The 15,028-nt window shown below is 42.2% G+C and overlaps 1 protein-coding gene and 1 long non-coding RNA gene across 2 annotated transcripts; both read right to left on the bottom strand.

The window, feature by feature from the left end:
* Positions 1-7,274: 7,274 nt before the first annotated feature.
* LOC119087754 lies at positions 7,275-8,589 on the bottom strand. The gene is made up of 3 exons (XR_005091228.1): positions 8,045-8,589; positions 7,842-7,945; positions 7,275-7,441 (listed from the first exon to the last, which is right to left on the bottom strand). It is a non-coding gene; the product is annotated as an uncharacterized LOC119087754 (long non-coding RNA).
* A 1,037-nt stretch (positions 8,590-9,626) lies between these two features.
* On the bottom strand, positions 9,627-14,650 carry LOC114692723 (sperm motility kinase X-like). Its single transcript, XM_037204377.1, has 3 exons — positions 14,527-14,650; positions 10,217-12,219; positions 9,627-9,704 (listed from the first exon to the last, which is right to left on the bottom strand). The coding sequence occupies exons 2-3, from the start codon at positions 12,184-12,186 to the stop codon at positions 9,671-9,673; spliced, it is 2,004 nt and encodes a 667-aa protein (XP_037060272.1). The 5' UTR covers positions 12,187-12,219; positions 14,527-14,650; the 3' UTR covers positions 9,627-9,670.
* Between the last annotated feature and the right edge of the window lie 378 nt (positions 14,651-15,028).

The following is a 15,028-nucleotide window of genomic DNA, read 5'->3' as shown; positions in this document are numbered from 1 at the left end:
TGACTAAAATAAGGCTGGATAATAAAGAACTGCTAGATGTATCATAGCAGTTCCTGATTTCACGTTGTACTACAGGGAGTAGTAATAAAAATATCATGACATTGGTACCAAAACAGACACACTGATAAAAGAAATAAAATTGAAATCCTGGACATACATCCACAAACCCATGAACACCTGATTTTTGATAAAAAAATAAGTAAATAAATAAATAAAACCCAGAAATACATACTAGAAAAAAGACAGCATCTTAACAAATAATGCTGGTCAAACTGGATGGCTCTATGGGAAAGACTTAAAATAATCCATATTTATCACACTTTACAAATCTCAACTCCAAATGTATCAAAGGCCTCAACATAAAATGACCTGTTTACAGTCCCTTTATAGGTGGCCTTGTTTACCACAATAAAGCATCTGATATTACTTTTTATTATTTTTCTTCAAACATCTTGAAATCACCTCTCCTATCCACATATCATCATGGTCATGAGATTCAACATTAATTGTGTCCCTGATCCAATCCTCTAAGGGTGCCGATCTTGCATTTAATGGCTGGATCATCCTTCTGCATGCTGCATTGGTGTTCTCAAAACAAGATTTAATTATTATCTGTCTAGCTTCTGAATTTGGTATAATTCTATTTATAGCTGAAGAGAGTCTTTGTAAGAAATCCATGAAGGTTTCTTTGGGGCCCTGTATAACTTTGGTAAATGGTTCAATTTTCTTCCCTGCTTCCTCAGTTCTATTCCATGCATTCACTGCTGCCATGTGGTATAGAATTAGAGTTTGGTTATCATGTAAACATTGTCTTTTTATATCAGCATAATCGTCTTCTCCAAGAAGTTGATCCTAGAAAATTTCCTTACCTCTAGCCCTACATCTTTGTTCCTTAGTTTTAGACTCCTCTTTCCACCAGGTTCTCCACTGTAACTGAGGCCCAGCCTCTAGGACAGCTGTAACCAATTCTTTCCAGTCCTGAGGGATAATTCTATTACAAGTTGACCAAGAGTTTAACATCTGCTTTACAAATGGAGAATGCATACCATATGAGACTATAGCTTCTTTAAATCTCCTCAAATCTAACATTCCCACTGGAGTCCAGTTAGCTCGTACACACCCTTGAGCATTTGGCAGTTCCTGTAAGGTTACCTGGTAGATTAATGTTTGCTGTTTGGTAACCTGAGGCTGTTTCTCTGTAACCATATAATTCAATTCTGAGATACATTCAATTTTAAATTCTTCTGTCTGGGTCTGAATTTCTCTGTAATTCGTTTTAACGGGTTTTTCTAAAGTTTTTATATGGCACTCAAATTGACCAACCTTTTTAATGCTAAAATAAAAATGATCAAACAAATAATATTCATAATTGATATTACATACATCCCATCAACATTAATTATTCTCTACTTTAATTGTTCCATTTTACAGAATGTCTAATGTGTTATCAAACACAGATCAGATTTCTTCCAGTGTAAAAATGTTTTCCATTTTGTAATGTGGGAAAAAATTCTCTTTTAACTAATTCCTCCCTTTAAGATATCTTAACTGACTCACCAGGCCCACAGTGAACATCTGGGGGAATTTTAAAGCAGTTACCTAATATAGTAGCAGTCTGAGATGGCAGTCCAGAGAGAGCCCACTACCCGCCAGGAGAGAAAAAGCCTAAGAGACTCTGGCCCATGTGGGGTAGAGATCTGGCCATGTGCAGCTCTGGCCTGAGCCTTGCAGCTCAGACCTGAGCTGGGGGTCTGTAAGTCCACAAGCAGATTTTTAAATGAATTCTTGCCACAAACATTGGGCATCAATTGCAGGACAAAGTGCTAAATGGTTTTATTAATAAAAAACCTGGATCGAGATATTGGGGTGAAAATCTGAGAGATCAGAAAAGTAGAAAGAAGCCAGCCACATTCTTGCCACTTGGAGATCCTCCTCCAAGGAGACCTACTTCCTGTATACCCACGCCTTTCTGTTCTGCATCTCATTTTCTCTCTCTACCCAGCTATATTACTTCCTCTTCCTGTCCAGCTCTGTCACTTCCTGTCTGTCTGTGCAAATCTTCAGACTTTTATGGTTAACTAGTGTTGGAATTTAAGGTATGTACCATCACATCTGGCTCTGTTCCCAGTGTGGCCTTGACCTCAGAGAGATCCAGACAGATCTCTGCCTCCTGAATGGTAACATTAAAGGTGTGTGCTACCATTGCCTGATATCTACGTTTAATATAGTGGCTAGCTTTATCCTCTGATCCTCAGATAAACTTTATTAGGATGCACAATATTTTGGAGGACACAATACATTTCCACACATCTGAAACTTTTACCTTTTCTGTCAACTTAAAAAAAAAATCTATGTAAACTTTAGCGAGTCAGGACTTGGATCCATCTGCCAAAGGTCAAAAGGATTTCAGATCCCTTGTTTAGTAACCACTCCTTCCAGTCAACTCCTTCCAGCTTAAGCTCTCCCACTTACAGCCTATCCCTGGGGATGGGCTATTCCTGCCCCTTCTGTTGGGTGTTCAAGTATATGTCCAAGATAAAGATCCCCCTAACTTTACCTTCTGTCCTCTGTCCTTGGTCTGTATCTGTCTCAGTAGATTTCCACTTAGCTGACAGACACTGTGATGGATAGTTTTATGTCAATTTGACATAAGCTAAAGTCATCTGCAGAATAGGGTACCTCTGAGGCATTAAGAAAATGCTTCTATAAAATTAAGCTGTACACATTTCTTAATTAGTACTTGATGAGGGAGGGTCCAGGCCCAGCCCATTGTGCATGGTGTCATCCCTAGGCTGAAGTCCTGGGCTCTATAAGAAAGAAGACTGAGCCAACCATAAGGAGAAAGCCAGTAAGCAGTACCCTTCCATAGCCTCTGCATCAGCTTCTGCCTCCAAGTTCCTGCCTTGTTTGAGTTCCTGCTCAGACTTCCTTCTGTGAAGAACTGCAAGGTGGAAATGTAAACCAAAAAAACCCTCTCCTCCCCAATTTGCTTTTGGTCATGGTGTTTCATTACATCATTAGAAACCCTAAGACAGACAACATCCAGAAATCAACTGCCCAGCAAACTTTTCCCAAACCAGTAAACCATCAACATGCTGATGAAGAATGTTCTGTGTGAGCCAGTCTGGCCAAGTGAAAGAGAAGATTAAAGACTTACATGAGCTGACTCACAAACTACATCTTCCAGGGGCTGACTCCTTTGCAGTACTCTCCTTTGGGTCTCTCTTAGGCCCCTGACTCCTCCTACCCCTCCCTTTGCCTGTCTCCTTGAGTCTCTTTTCTCCTTGGACTCAGAGATTCCACTAAAGCCTTAGGAACTGACCTACCTTGGCAAGGCAGAGTGGGATAGTCAACCCTCCAGTGTTGTTTGTTCACAGTTTGAGAAGATCCTGGCAGCCAATGAAGTGTGGGGCAGTTCTCTGCCTAGGTGTCAGTGTGGCCACACTTGAAGCTGGTCCCAGGTGGAGTCTCTTTGTGTCACACAATCACAATTGCTCTCTATCTCTGCAGGTTCTTTCCAGAGAAAACTGGCAAAATTACACAGCGGTCTGTAAACCAGACACTTCTGACAAAATTTCCCTTCATCTCCTACTATCACCAACCTGCCTGCCTCCTCACCCTCAACCTTTGACAGACCTAGTTCCCAAACTTCCCAGAACCACAACAACATCCAAGTTTAGCTTAAAGAAGTCATATCATAACTACAATCAGCCCCTATCTTCAACAAAAGGTTGGAATGTTAAGTCCCAACCACCCCTCAACTGCAGTGCCACTGACAATGTCCTAAATGACAGTCTGGGTTCTGCTCAGCCTAGACTCTTGATAGGTTCAACAGAGAATTACTGATGTGTACACTCAGCACTTCTCAGAAACCTGCAAAATGGGTTTCTGTCTGCTAGGAAGAGCTATCATTCCCTTATCTCCAACTACCTTAGCAAATGAGGCATCTAGATCCCTATTAGCACATACCCTTAACATATCAAAGTTCCATGCTGGCTTCTGGTCTCTTCTGGCCCACAAGACTCTTCACCACTGCTTTTAACTTCCAGGCTCTTCTGGCCTGCACACCTCCCTTACTTCTTTAAAATAAGCAAAACTTTTCTCACCATTTTGCTATCCACTCTGCCTGCCAGAGTGTAGTCATGGCAGCTTTGGACTCCTGCAAATAATTTTTGATTCTTTTTGCCCCTGAGAAGTAACCATAGCAGTTTTGAAGTCCCCATATAAACCTTCTTTCCACCTGTGGAATGGCCTGGTTCAGGGTTTTACTGCTCCATCCCTTACACTTACATGTGTGTCTATTGGGTGTGTACATGTGAATGAAGGCACCTATGGATACCAGAGGTATTGAACACATGGAGCTGGAGTTGTTTGTGAGTCACCTTGTGTGGGTGCTGGAAACTGAACATCCATCCTCTTCAACAGCAAGAGGTACTCTTAACCAATCTTTCTGACCCCACACTCTCTGTATTTTTATAACTGGGTATACAATGCTAATTTCTGTCTTATAGTCCTCTTAGCCTTCACCTAAATCTGAGGTTAAGATAGACCAAATTCTAACAAGTACACAAAGATCCAACAGTATCAATTAAATGTCATTCTTAAGTTTTCTAATGTCAGAAGGTGATAGACAGCTGTTTCTGTGTATAGACTTTCTTGTGTTTCCCCCAGGACTTTAGTAGACAAATTCTGCACAAAGCATCAATTCCAACTTAAACAGAGCTCATATCTACCCACTGTACATTTTGGGAACTAAGAAGTTGACCCGTATCCTGTTTCAGCATCTTCATGAATCTTTACTATTGATTAGTTAATAGATAATTGGGGAAAAGACAAGCAAATTTGAAGTGGATACTAGGTATTCACCTACTATGAGCTGCAAGAATATATTATAGAGATTCAGCTGTATATAATAAAGCTATACATAAAAATATCAAGGAATTTTTCTAGAGGGAAGCCATTTATCAGGGAATATTTGGTGTGATTCAGCTTTTTATATATTGCAGCTGTCTTCTGCTATGAATTCTTGTGCACTCATATACTACTAGACCATATAGCAAACAGTTAAGCTTCTCAGACCTTCTGCTAATCTACTAGGTAACACTCCTACAGAGCCTAGGAAACAGGGAGACTATAGATACATGGCCTTTTTTCTTGTGGAACTGAAGCTCAGACTTTCCTTCCCCAGACTGTCCAAATGGCATTTCAGAATATTTGACACAGAACAAGAGATTTTTGCAGATCCAAGTTGGAGTGAAGGGGAGGCAGAATTCTTGAGAGTCTCATGGCTGGAGAGAAAGGAACAAGGCAGATCTTCTGTAGACAATAAGGACTGGATTAGGTCAAGAGAGTAGGAAGAGAAGAAATGAGCACGGACAGATAAACTGGACAAAGATGAGATCAAAAGCATAGGAGCTTACTAAAACTATGAGAGGACAGAAAAAGAAGGGACAGAGAGGAACTGAGTTCAGGAGAGAACTGAAGCTGTATAGATAGAATTTTGTCTTAGAGAAATAAAGTAAATGGACAAAAGAGAATGGTGTAATTAGATTCTTTTCCCTCAGATAAACCCACACTGGACATCGCATCTTCCCCAGGACTCTAGGAAGAATCTTCTCAGGGCAGGCCTCTGGGAAAATTTTGATATCTAATATCTACCTTCTGCATTTTCTTTCTTCTATCTGTCTATCTATCTATCTATCTATCTATCTATCTATCTATTTATAGATATAGTCTCCCTACTTAGCCCAGACTGGTCTGCAACTTTCTATGTAGACCCCAAATGGTGCTAGAAAAACTGGGCATTTAATGTAGAAGAGTGAACTAGATCTTTATCTCTTTGCCTACATAAAAATCAATTCCAAATGGACCAACTACTTTAATGTAAAACTTGATACTCTGAAATTGCTATTGGAAAAGTAGGGAAAACTCACTAAAGTAGAAACATAGGTCAGAACTTTGTGAATTAAACTCCATTTGTCCAGGAGATATAGCTCTAACCATTGATAAATGAGTTGTCATAAGTGTCACCATATGAACTAGTCTGGATATTATCAAAGGATGAAAAAAAACATTTGCCTGTGTGTGAATTGGAGACCCTTGCACATTGTTGGCAGAGCAAACATTGATATAACCATCATGATACACAGTGCAGAGATTTCTCAAAATGTAAAACCCTGTCTGCGCTCATCCCAACATTCTGTACATAACAAAGGAAAGGAGGTTAGGATGCCAAAGAGACCTCTGTACTGCCCTATGTATCTGAGACCTATTCCCGACACCAAGGCTATGGAGTTAACGAGCATACAGCAAGGGATGAACTGATACAGCACAGTGGAGGACCCCTCACAAAACCAAAACCAGACTTGCCAGATGACCCATGCTGGCTGTGTCTCCACAGGAAGAGAAGTGAGCTGCTATTTGAATTTCTTCTGACAGTCATTTGGTTGCAGGGGGTCGTTTTTTGTTTGTGGGTTTTTTTTTTTTTATGATTTTGGAAGCCTCTCAGTCTCTAGTTCACATATCCTTGGTCCTTGAAGGAAACTCTGCCCCCTCAACAGGATGTGAACAGCAGGGCAGAAATACAAGTTGAGGAGGGAACCAGGTTACAGGTTACATAAAGGCAGTGCCTTGTGATTAGGAGTTAGGGCTCTTGTGAGCATTACCACACCCAACGATAAGGATCTTTTTGATGATGCTGAGATAGGACAACTGCAGAAAAAGTTGGGAGTATTTCAAAATGAATCAAAACCTAATCCTTTAACAATGTGTCTACACTACATCCACATGTCTATTGAAGAAGAATGTAGTTAGGCCTTATAATTCAGGAGATACAAACCTGTCACCCCAGTAACCAGGATTCTGAGCAGGAGTATCAGGAGTTGTAGGTCAATCTAGGATATACAGCAAGACCCTGTTTCAGAAAAAGAAAGGGGAGAGATATACAGAGACTTGTGGTCAACTTGAGCCAACCTGAAGGACATTATGCCAAGAAAAATTACCCTTAAAAGAGAGAAATACTTCATATGTGGAGCATAAAACAAAATTCTCCATTAGTGATAATAGCGGGATGGAGAAATGTTCCCAGGGTGTAGACTAGGCAGTATGTAGGAGGAAGAGGGTGAGATCTAATGCACAGAATGAAGACCAAAGTACATCATGGAGAATGAGTGCTGCTCTCACCACAGGGAGAAATGGTGCATTCGGAAGATAGACATGCTGACCAATTCCACTATCAAAATATTCATATAGATATAAATCAGGACATCAGAGCATGTGCTTCAAATGTACAAATGAATTTATTGTAGTAAGAAAAGTCTCCTTATTCAGAGATATTTGTGCCATATATCTTTTTGTCTGGTGCCTGTCTTTCTTGGTAACACTTCTGCAGAGGAATCTTATGGCCAGCTCTCTGAGCATGTCCTCAATGGCTGATCTTCACCTGGATACACAATACATAAAGTCATCAGTCACTCAGCTTTCACTATCTAGGACTTTTTCTTAGAGACTCTCTTCATGGTTCAGTTCTCTAGGTATTGGTTGATGTCACTCTCTAAAAGGGGCCCCACTACAAAAAGCCCTCAAATTACTGTCAGTGTTCCTTAGGTCTGTCCCTTGCAGCCAGAAGTATTTCTGATGGAGAAGTGGTGTCCCTGCCTAGGTGATCAAGGAACAGTAACAGCAGATGACTCCATACAGTAGATGGAGGGGATTGAGTAGCACCTCACTCTCACATGGCTCCTGCCAGGACAGAGAGGCATTGCCCTCAGTGAGGTAAGTCTCCGAGTTGCCTCAGACACTATTTCCCCAAAACAAGTTTAGAACAAGGACCTGTGTGCTACCTGGATCAGTAGACATTTTCCCTTGTTCCTCTTAGTCCATCTGCTTGTAAGTCTCTGGCCCAACTTCTCTGTCAATCAGAAGAAACCTTTTCCATCAAGGAGACCTGATAACAAGGCATTTTGGTAAGATGACCAAATGTTCAGTTGAACATCACCCTGTAACCAATCACATCTTCCCCATGGCCTGAGCAGAGGAGCATCACCTGTGTGTCCCTGTTCCTTCCAGTGTGTTAGGGCTTGAGTGGCATCTCTGGCTCTAAGCACCATCCCCTTGAAAATGTTCCTTGCTGGGTGTAGTCCCAGGAGTCTCCTTGGTAGCCCCAGCATAGAGTGACACAGGCAGCAAAGGTCTTTCCCAGCCTGCTGCCTGGGGACACAAAGCCTCAGCAACAGCAATGTCCCTACAGGATGTCAGAAAGAAAACAGCTGGGATCTTTGTGTTGAAAATAATATCTTGGGGTGTATTAAAGTGTGGTTTTGGTTGTACTACAGTTTGGGCCTAAAGGAGGAGTGTGAATCTGATCCCTAAATCACTTTAAGTGTCTCTGAGTTATTTTAGGAGGTAGGAATATGGCAGGAGACCATGAGCCACCCAGAGGAACACCCTCACTGTCAGGCTGGGGGTTTCCATTAGTTTTCCATCAACAGGTTCTATCCACGATCACGCTTGGAACCAGCTCCATCTCTGAATCCAACTGTCAGACACTCCAGACTTCACCTTGCTTCCACTGAAAGCACAGCTGGTGGGCCTTACCTTGCACACGACCGGATGCCCTAGGGCAAAATGTGCACCATGGCATGTGCTGGCTTCACATGGCTCCTGCAAAGCAGTAGAGCAGGGTGGTAAGTGATTGCATTGGGGATGGACACAGGAACAAGCTGAGTTAGAGGAATTTGAGGCATTTCCAGGAAGGAAATCACAAGGAACATGAAATTATCTTGCTTGAATGGGAGTACTCTCCAGTTCAAACAAACTTCACTAGTGTCAACTGTACACAGGTATACTGGAAGAAGCATGTGTGTGTGTGTGTGTGTGTGTGTGTGTGTGTGTGTGTGTGTGATGACTCAGGTTGCAAAGCAACAAGCAGGTTCACCAATAATAGTGCTGGGGTTGGTTGTGAAGGTGTCTGGATCTGGTGGGGACAGGAAGCGAGCTGTCTAGTAGTTCAGGATGGTGCTGAGAGCTGCACCATTACTAATGGACTCACCTGTTCCCACACACTCTACCTTCCCAAATGAGCACAAAATGGACACTCCATGCAAACTCATTCCTCTGTTTCTGGCTCCAATTTGGTCAGCAATGTTCATCTTGAACACATAAAAACGGGTCAGGCCCCCTGTGGTCCTCTTCTCTTTCTAGTGCCGCTGTCTCTTCTAATGGCTCACAGGTACACCTGGAGACAGGTAGCTGGACTGACGATCTTACTGTTCATAGAAGGTCCTCTGTGGCCTGTTTTTCTAATGGTCACAGCACTCCATGGATCCTTGTTTAAAGGACCTCTGGTCCCACAGAGTACTTCACTTTACTGGCACAATTGTGGCACCATCAGCCATCATGAACCTACCTACAAGGGAGAATCAGAAGGATCATGAGTCTGTCAGACCTGCCTCCCAGAATCCTTTCTCAGTCCTCAGGGTCCAGGTGATCTGAGAAGGGTGTGGCATGCCCCCTCCTCCCCTGTCTTCATCTGCAGACACAGGAACCCTTTGTTCCTAGTTTCAGCCTGTGATATGAACACAGCTTCCCATGGCACACAGCCTTCTGAACTTCCTACCTGGCTCTCTCCTGCCATGTGCATCTTCAGCATGCCGCTCTCCACTTGTTAGTTTCAGCTTAGGGGGAGCACAGTGCCTCCAACAGCACTTGAAACAGACACAAGAAAGAGGCCTCTTAGGAGAATATGCAGGTCTTCTGCTTGGCTGTGCTGGCCTGTGCAGTGCTGGCCCCTCAGTCTGATTCCTCCTGAGCGTCTGCCCCATTGCTCTCTTCACCCACTCTTCTCCTCATCCTTGCCCAGCCTCGGGCCACTCTCCTCTGCTGTCTATCTACATCTAGGTCAAGTTTCTCAGGAAGGATACTATGGGATTTGCTTTCTGGTGTGATAGTATAGTATCACCTATTCCTACAATCTGTTTATTTAAAAGCATATCATTTAGTCCAGGAAACAGCGTAGAGAGTAAAGGTCCTTGACCCCAAGCCTGGGGACCTTAATTCATTGACTAGGACCCACATGGTATAAAGACAGTACTGAGTCCTGCAAGTTAACTTCCACACACATATAGTAAATAAATATTTTTTTCTTTAAAGGAAAGAACATCATTTAAAAAAAAAAAGAGGCCAAGATACATAAGTGCATTGGAGCCTCTCCACCTACCTGTCACCTTGGCTGCCTCCGTGGTCCTTTAAGCTCACAGGCAGGATTTTGTTGCAGCCTACGCGCTCCCTCTTTTCCGTTGGTAGGCAGCAACACAAACTTCTTAGGCCTTTTATAATAGTGCTCTGTAGGCTCTTCCAAACGCGCTTTCTAAAGGGGGCTCTGGGTGCAGTCTGGCTCCGGCCACTGAGGTGTCCCTGGGGTGTTCCTGGGGAGGATGGGCTAAGGTCTTTTTCTTGTACAATGGGACCCTCATTCTGGGCCTCCTTGCTGGAGAATGGGGGTGATCTATCCTGTGAGGTCCTGTTGCTCTTTGAAGCAGCTGTAGCCACACTGTGGGGCTGTTCCCTGAGGTCCTCCTGAGGTTCAGTTTGTGGGAGAGATGAAATGATCTTTTCATCTCTCCGACTGGCTGTAGCTCTGAGGTCTTCCTGATGTGAGGTTTGTCGGAGAGAAGAGCTGATATTTTTACTTGGTATGTTGATGTCTTTGCACTGAACTTTCTCCATTGGAGTGTGATGAGATAAAACCTCCTGTGAGGACACCTTGTTCTTTGATTTGTTAGGGCCAGCTTTGGACACATTCAGGGATAACTTGTTAGAATAAGATTCCAGTCTTGAAGACATTCTGGTACATATTTCATCAGAGGTGTTAATAGTGCTCACTGAATCCCCCCAAGTGCTATTCATGAAGTTAGCCTCGTGTACATGATGGGGGCAGATTCTGGGAACTGGGGCTATTTTCTTGTTAGGGCAGTTCACGGTGGGAGGCATACTGTTCTGTGTTCTCCCCTTTTGGTCGTTCTCAGGACTCTCAGGTAGAGTGGGCAAAATGGAAGAAGTGGGAAGGATAGGGACACTAGATCCCCTCTTTAGAGCCACTTTAGGTATTGTGGGAAGGCCTGTAACGTTCAAAATTTTAGAAGACTGCTTGGACTGAAGATCTTTTATCAAGTCATCTTGCCAGGGTGACTGCTGCCTAAGGATCAAGTAGGTGGCCATCACCTGATCAAACTTCTTCTCCTGTAAAGCTTCCATTATCTCTCCTTGCTTATAACCCATGACGCCCATGATGACCATCACAGTGGGGTCTGGGTAGCAGTCCTCATTGTTCTCTCTAAAGGGATTGGGAGAACCTTCACTGCCATGCTTTAGCCATTGAAAATCCACAATGTCATCTATTCTTGGTCTTTGTCCAGGATTTACAGTTAACAACTTAGCAATAACATCCCAAAGCTCTGGCGACAGCTTGAATTCAACAGAGTACTTTCCTGCCAAGATCTTCTCCTTTAGTCCTCCAAAGGTAACTCCCTTGAAAGGGAGGCACCCTGTTGACATAAAGTAGAGGACAACCCCCAGACTCCAGATGTCAATTGCTCGGCCATCGTAGCCTCCACCTTCAAAGAGTTCTGGGGCACAATAAGGAAGGGTCCCGCAGAAATATGCTAGCTTCTGCCCCATGGTAAGCTTGGTGCCCAACCCAAAATCACTGAGTTTTATATTGCCTTTGCCATCCACTAAAATATTTTCTGGCTTTAGATCCCTGTGAGCAATCCCTTTCCTGTGACAATACTGAAGGGCACATACCATCTGTTTAAATACCTTACGGGACTCATCCTCCTGTAGGTAGCCAAACTCCACAATCCTGTTCATTAGCTCTCCACCTGTGGCATGTTCCATAACCATGTAAGTGTTATTTGTGGTGTCAATTATGTGTAAAAGTTTAATGATATTGGGATGGTCTAGAGATTTCATTATTTCAATTTCTGATTTGACGAAGATATTCTTTGTGCCTTTTGGAAGAACTTTTACTGCTACCCTTGTCTGGGTGAGTAGATGGCTAGCCAATTTTACTTCTCCGAATGCTCCTCGGCCAAGGGTCTTTAGGATTTTATAGTGCTCTGTTAAAGCCTCTTCGTGAAAGGAGTTGTGCTGTAGGGTTTTGCCTTGAGCCATTTCCCACTTCTTCATCTTTGTTGATATAAATGCTTGTACCAACACGAACTAGTGATGCAAGATAAAAATTAATCAAAAGCAGGTCTAGGAGAAACATTTATAGCTATAAATTCCTGCAGTTAAAAAATATGATGGATATCTAAAATAACCTAATGACACACGTCAAGGTCATAGGAAAACAAGAACAAACCAAACCCAAAAGAAATAGAAGAAATCTCAAGTTCAGAGCAAAATTTGGTGAAATGGAAACTAAATTACAAATACCAATGTAACAAAGACTTGATTATTTTAAGAATAAATATAACTGATCTGGTCTTAACCAAAATAACTAATGTAAAATTGAAGATACAAATTAATTATATTAGTGACAAAATAAGAAACTAATAGAAAAAAATTGAAGATGCAAGTTAATAATATGGAAACAAAATAACATGGCATTATCAGAGATACAACTGAAATCCAGATTTCTAGACAATCACTAGGGAATGTTTCTAAAATGTTTCAGTGAATTGGAAAAATCTAGAATAAACTTCTATACACACATTAGCTACCAAAACTCAACTAAGAAGATATAAAACACCTAAACTGAAAGACTGTCACAGTCAGAGGCAGTGGATGACAATACAAACTGTTTTCTGGATAAAGCAGGGCAGTTGCTCATCTGAGTTTACAGCCTTGTGACCTGCTTAAGCAGCTCACTCCAGACAAATATTTCTCCATGAAGAGGGTAGGTAGGACAAGAAGTCACACTCCTGATGAGCTATTGACAACTGATAGATTCCAGGGGAGGGAGAATACATTTTAAGGGTGTGGCCCCTGGTAGGTGGGACTGACTACTCTCCAGTGGAAGGCCATATATCCAAGAGTATAAGGACAACAGAAACTGTACTCAATGGCCAAAAACAAAACAAAAAGTCAAACATGGGTGGTAGGAAAGGGAGTATAGGAGATCTGGGAGGAACTGGAAGAAGGGATGAACATGACCAAAATATATTGTACAAAATTTTCAAAAAAACCCTTTTAAAAAATCGAAATAGCAATTTAAAATAATCTCTTTTCAAACAAAAAAGTCCAGAACCAGACAAACTCATTGGTGATTTCTATCAGACCTTTAAAGAAGAATTCACACCTGTGGTGATGTTTTGTTTGTGATCTAAAAAATAAAGCTTGCTTGAAGATCAGAATGTGGAGCTAAGCCACTAGCTAGCCATAGAGGCCAGGTGTTGATGGCTCACACTTTTAATCCCAGCATTTGAGAGGCAGAGGCAGATGGATCTCTGTGAGTTAAAAGCCACTCTGGGCTACATGAGATTGATCCAGTCTAAAAGAAAAACAGAGCCAGCTGGTGATAGCTCACACCTTTAATCCCAGTACTAGGAATGTGGAGACAGGAAAGGATATGGCTGGGCTGAGAGAGGAATATAAGGTGGGAGGAGATAGGAGCTCATTGTATTCAGTCTGAGAATTCCTGGAGACAGACTCATACCCTTTCAGTTTGAGGATGGCTAGAGGTAAGAAATCTCTCTAGTGGCTGCCTTATTTGTCTTAATGATCTTCAGGAAAGATTTGTTAGAGAATACATGAAATATCACCAAGATACCAATGCTTCTCAGATGACTGCATGAAATTAAAAGGGGAAGGATGCTTCCAGACTCATCCTAGAAGCCTGTATTACTCAGGTACCCAAACCAGGTGGATACAGTAACAAGAGGAAGGTATAATTAATGTCCTTGGTGAACCACAGATGCAACAGTCCTTAGAGTACTTAATACTTCACACAAAATTCAAAAGCACTTAAAAGGACCATACTTCATGATGAAGATGGGTTCACCCAGTCATGTAAGGGCTGTAACATATGCCAACTGATTAGCAATGTTGTGCAGAAACAGAAGGGCAAGAATCATATACTCAGCCAGAAAGAGTGAAATTGTCATTTTTCAGGGGAAAAATGCATGGACCTGGAAATCATGGTGTTGTGGATTACAAGCCCGTCGCACAAAGACATTTGTTTTCAAATCTTGGATCTCAGGTTGGGGAGCAGACCTGATAGTAAAAGGGAGTATTAGGGATGTGAAGGGGGAAAGAGGAGGAGGTAAGTTTATAGAGTAGGTGAATATTATCAAAGTACATTATGTGCAGATACAGAAATGTTACAGTGAATATTTTTTTTACTTTTTATGCTTAATATTTACTAACAAAAACTTTAAAAAGAAAATTGGAGGAGAGTTAACAAAGAAAATTTAAAATATGTAAAAATTAACATCTAAAACCAGAAACATAAATTACAAAAAAGAAAATGAAAAATGAAAACCAATACCCCCAAAGCACAACCAGCAACATGAGAGAAAAACTCACTCTGTTAAGTACAACAAGTCACCAGCATCTGAGTCCAAAACTTCACCAATATCCAGGTCCAAAACTTTCACCCACGTCCAAGTCCCACAGATCACCACCCAACAGCTCTCTGTACTAGAAGGACAAAACCCAGCCCTAGGCAGGGTGTTATATGCACAAGTGTCAGTCATTCATCACAGTGGCTCCTTGTGAGGTCAGAGCAAGCCATGGACCAATGAGGGATGGGCACACTCCTGTCAAAGGACTGTGTTAGCTACTCTGCAGTCACTGCTATCAAGTGTGCCACAGAAAGTAACATAAGGAAGGTTTGTTTGGGCTCACACTTTGTGAGAACAGGGAAAGCATGGTGGCAAGCGTAGTTGGTGTTAGCATGTGGCTGCTTACACTGTACTTGTGGTCACCCCACCTCCAACACCAGGCTAACAAACTACTTCCTGGAGCTAGACCCCACCTCCTAAAGCTAGACCCCAACTTCCCAAGACAGAATTACCTGCTGGAGAGC

Source organism: Peromyscus leucopus, chromosome 4 (genome assembly GCF_004664715.2).
Source record: "Peromyscus leucopus breed LL Stock chromosome 4, UCI_PerLeu_2.1, whole genome shotgun sequence".
Taxonomy (NCBI): domain Eukaryota; kingdom Metazoa; phylum Chordata; class Mammalia; order Rodentia; family Cricetidae; genus Peromyscus; species Peromyscus leucopus.
This window is presented reverse-complemented; position numbering and strand designations above follow the sequence as displayed.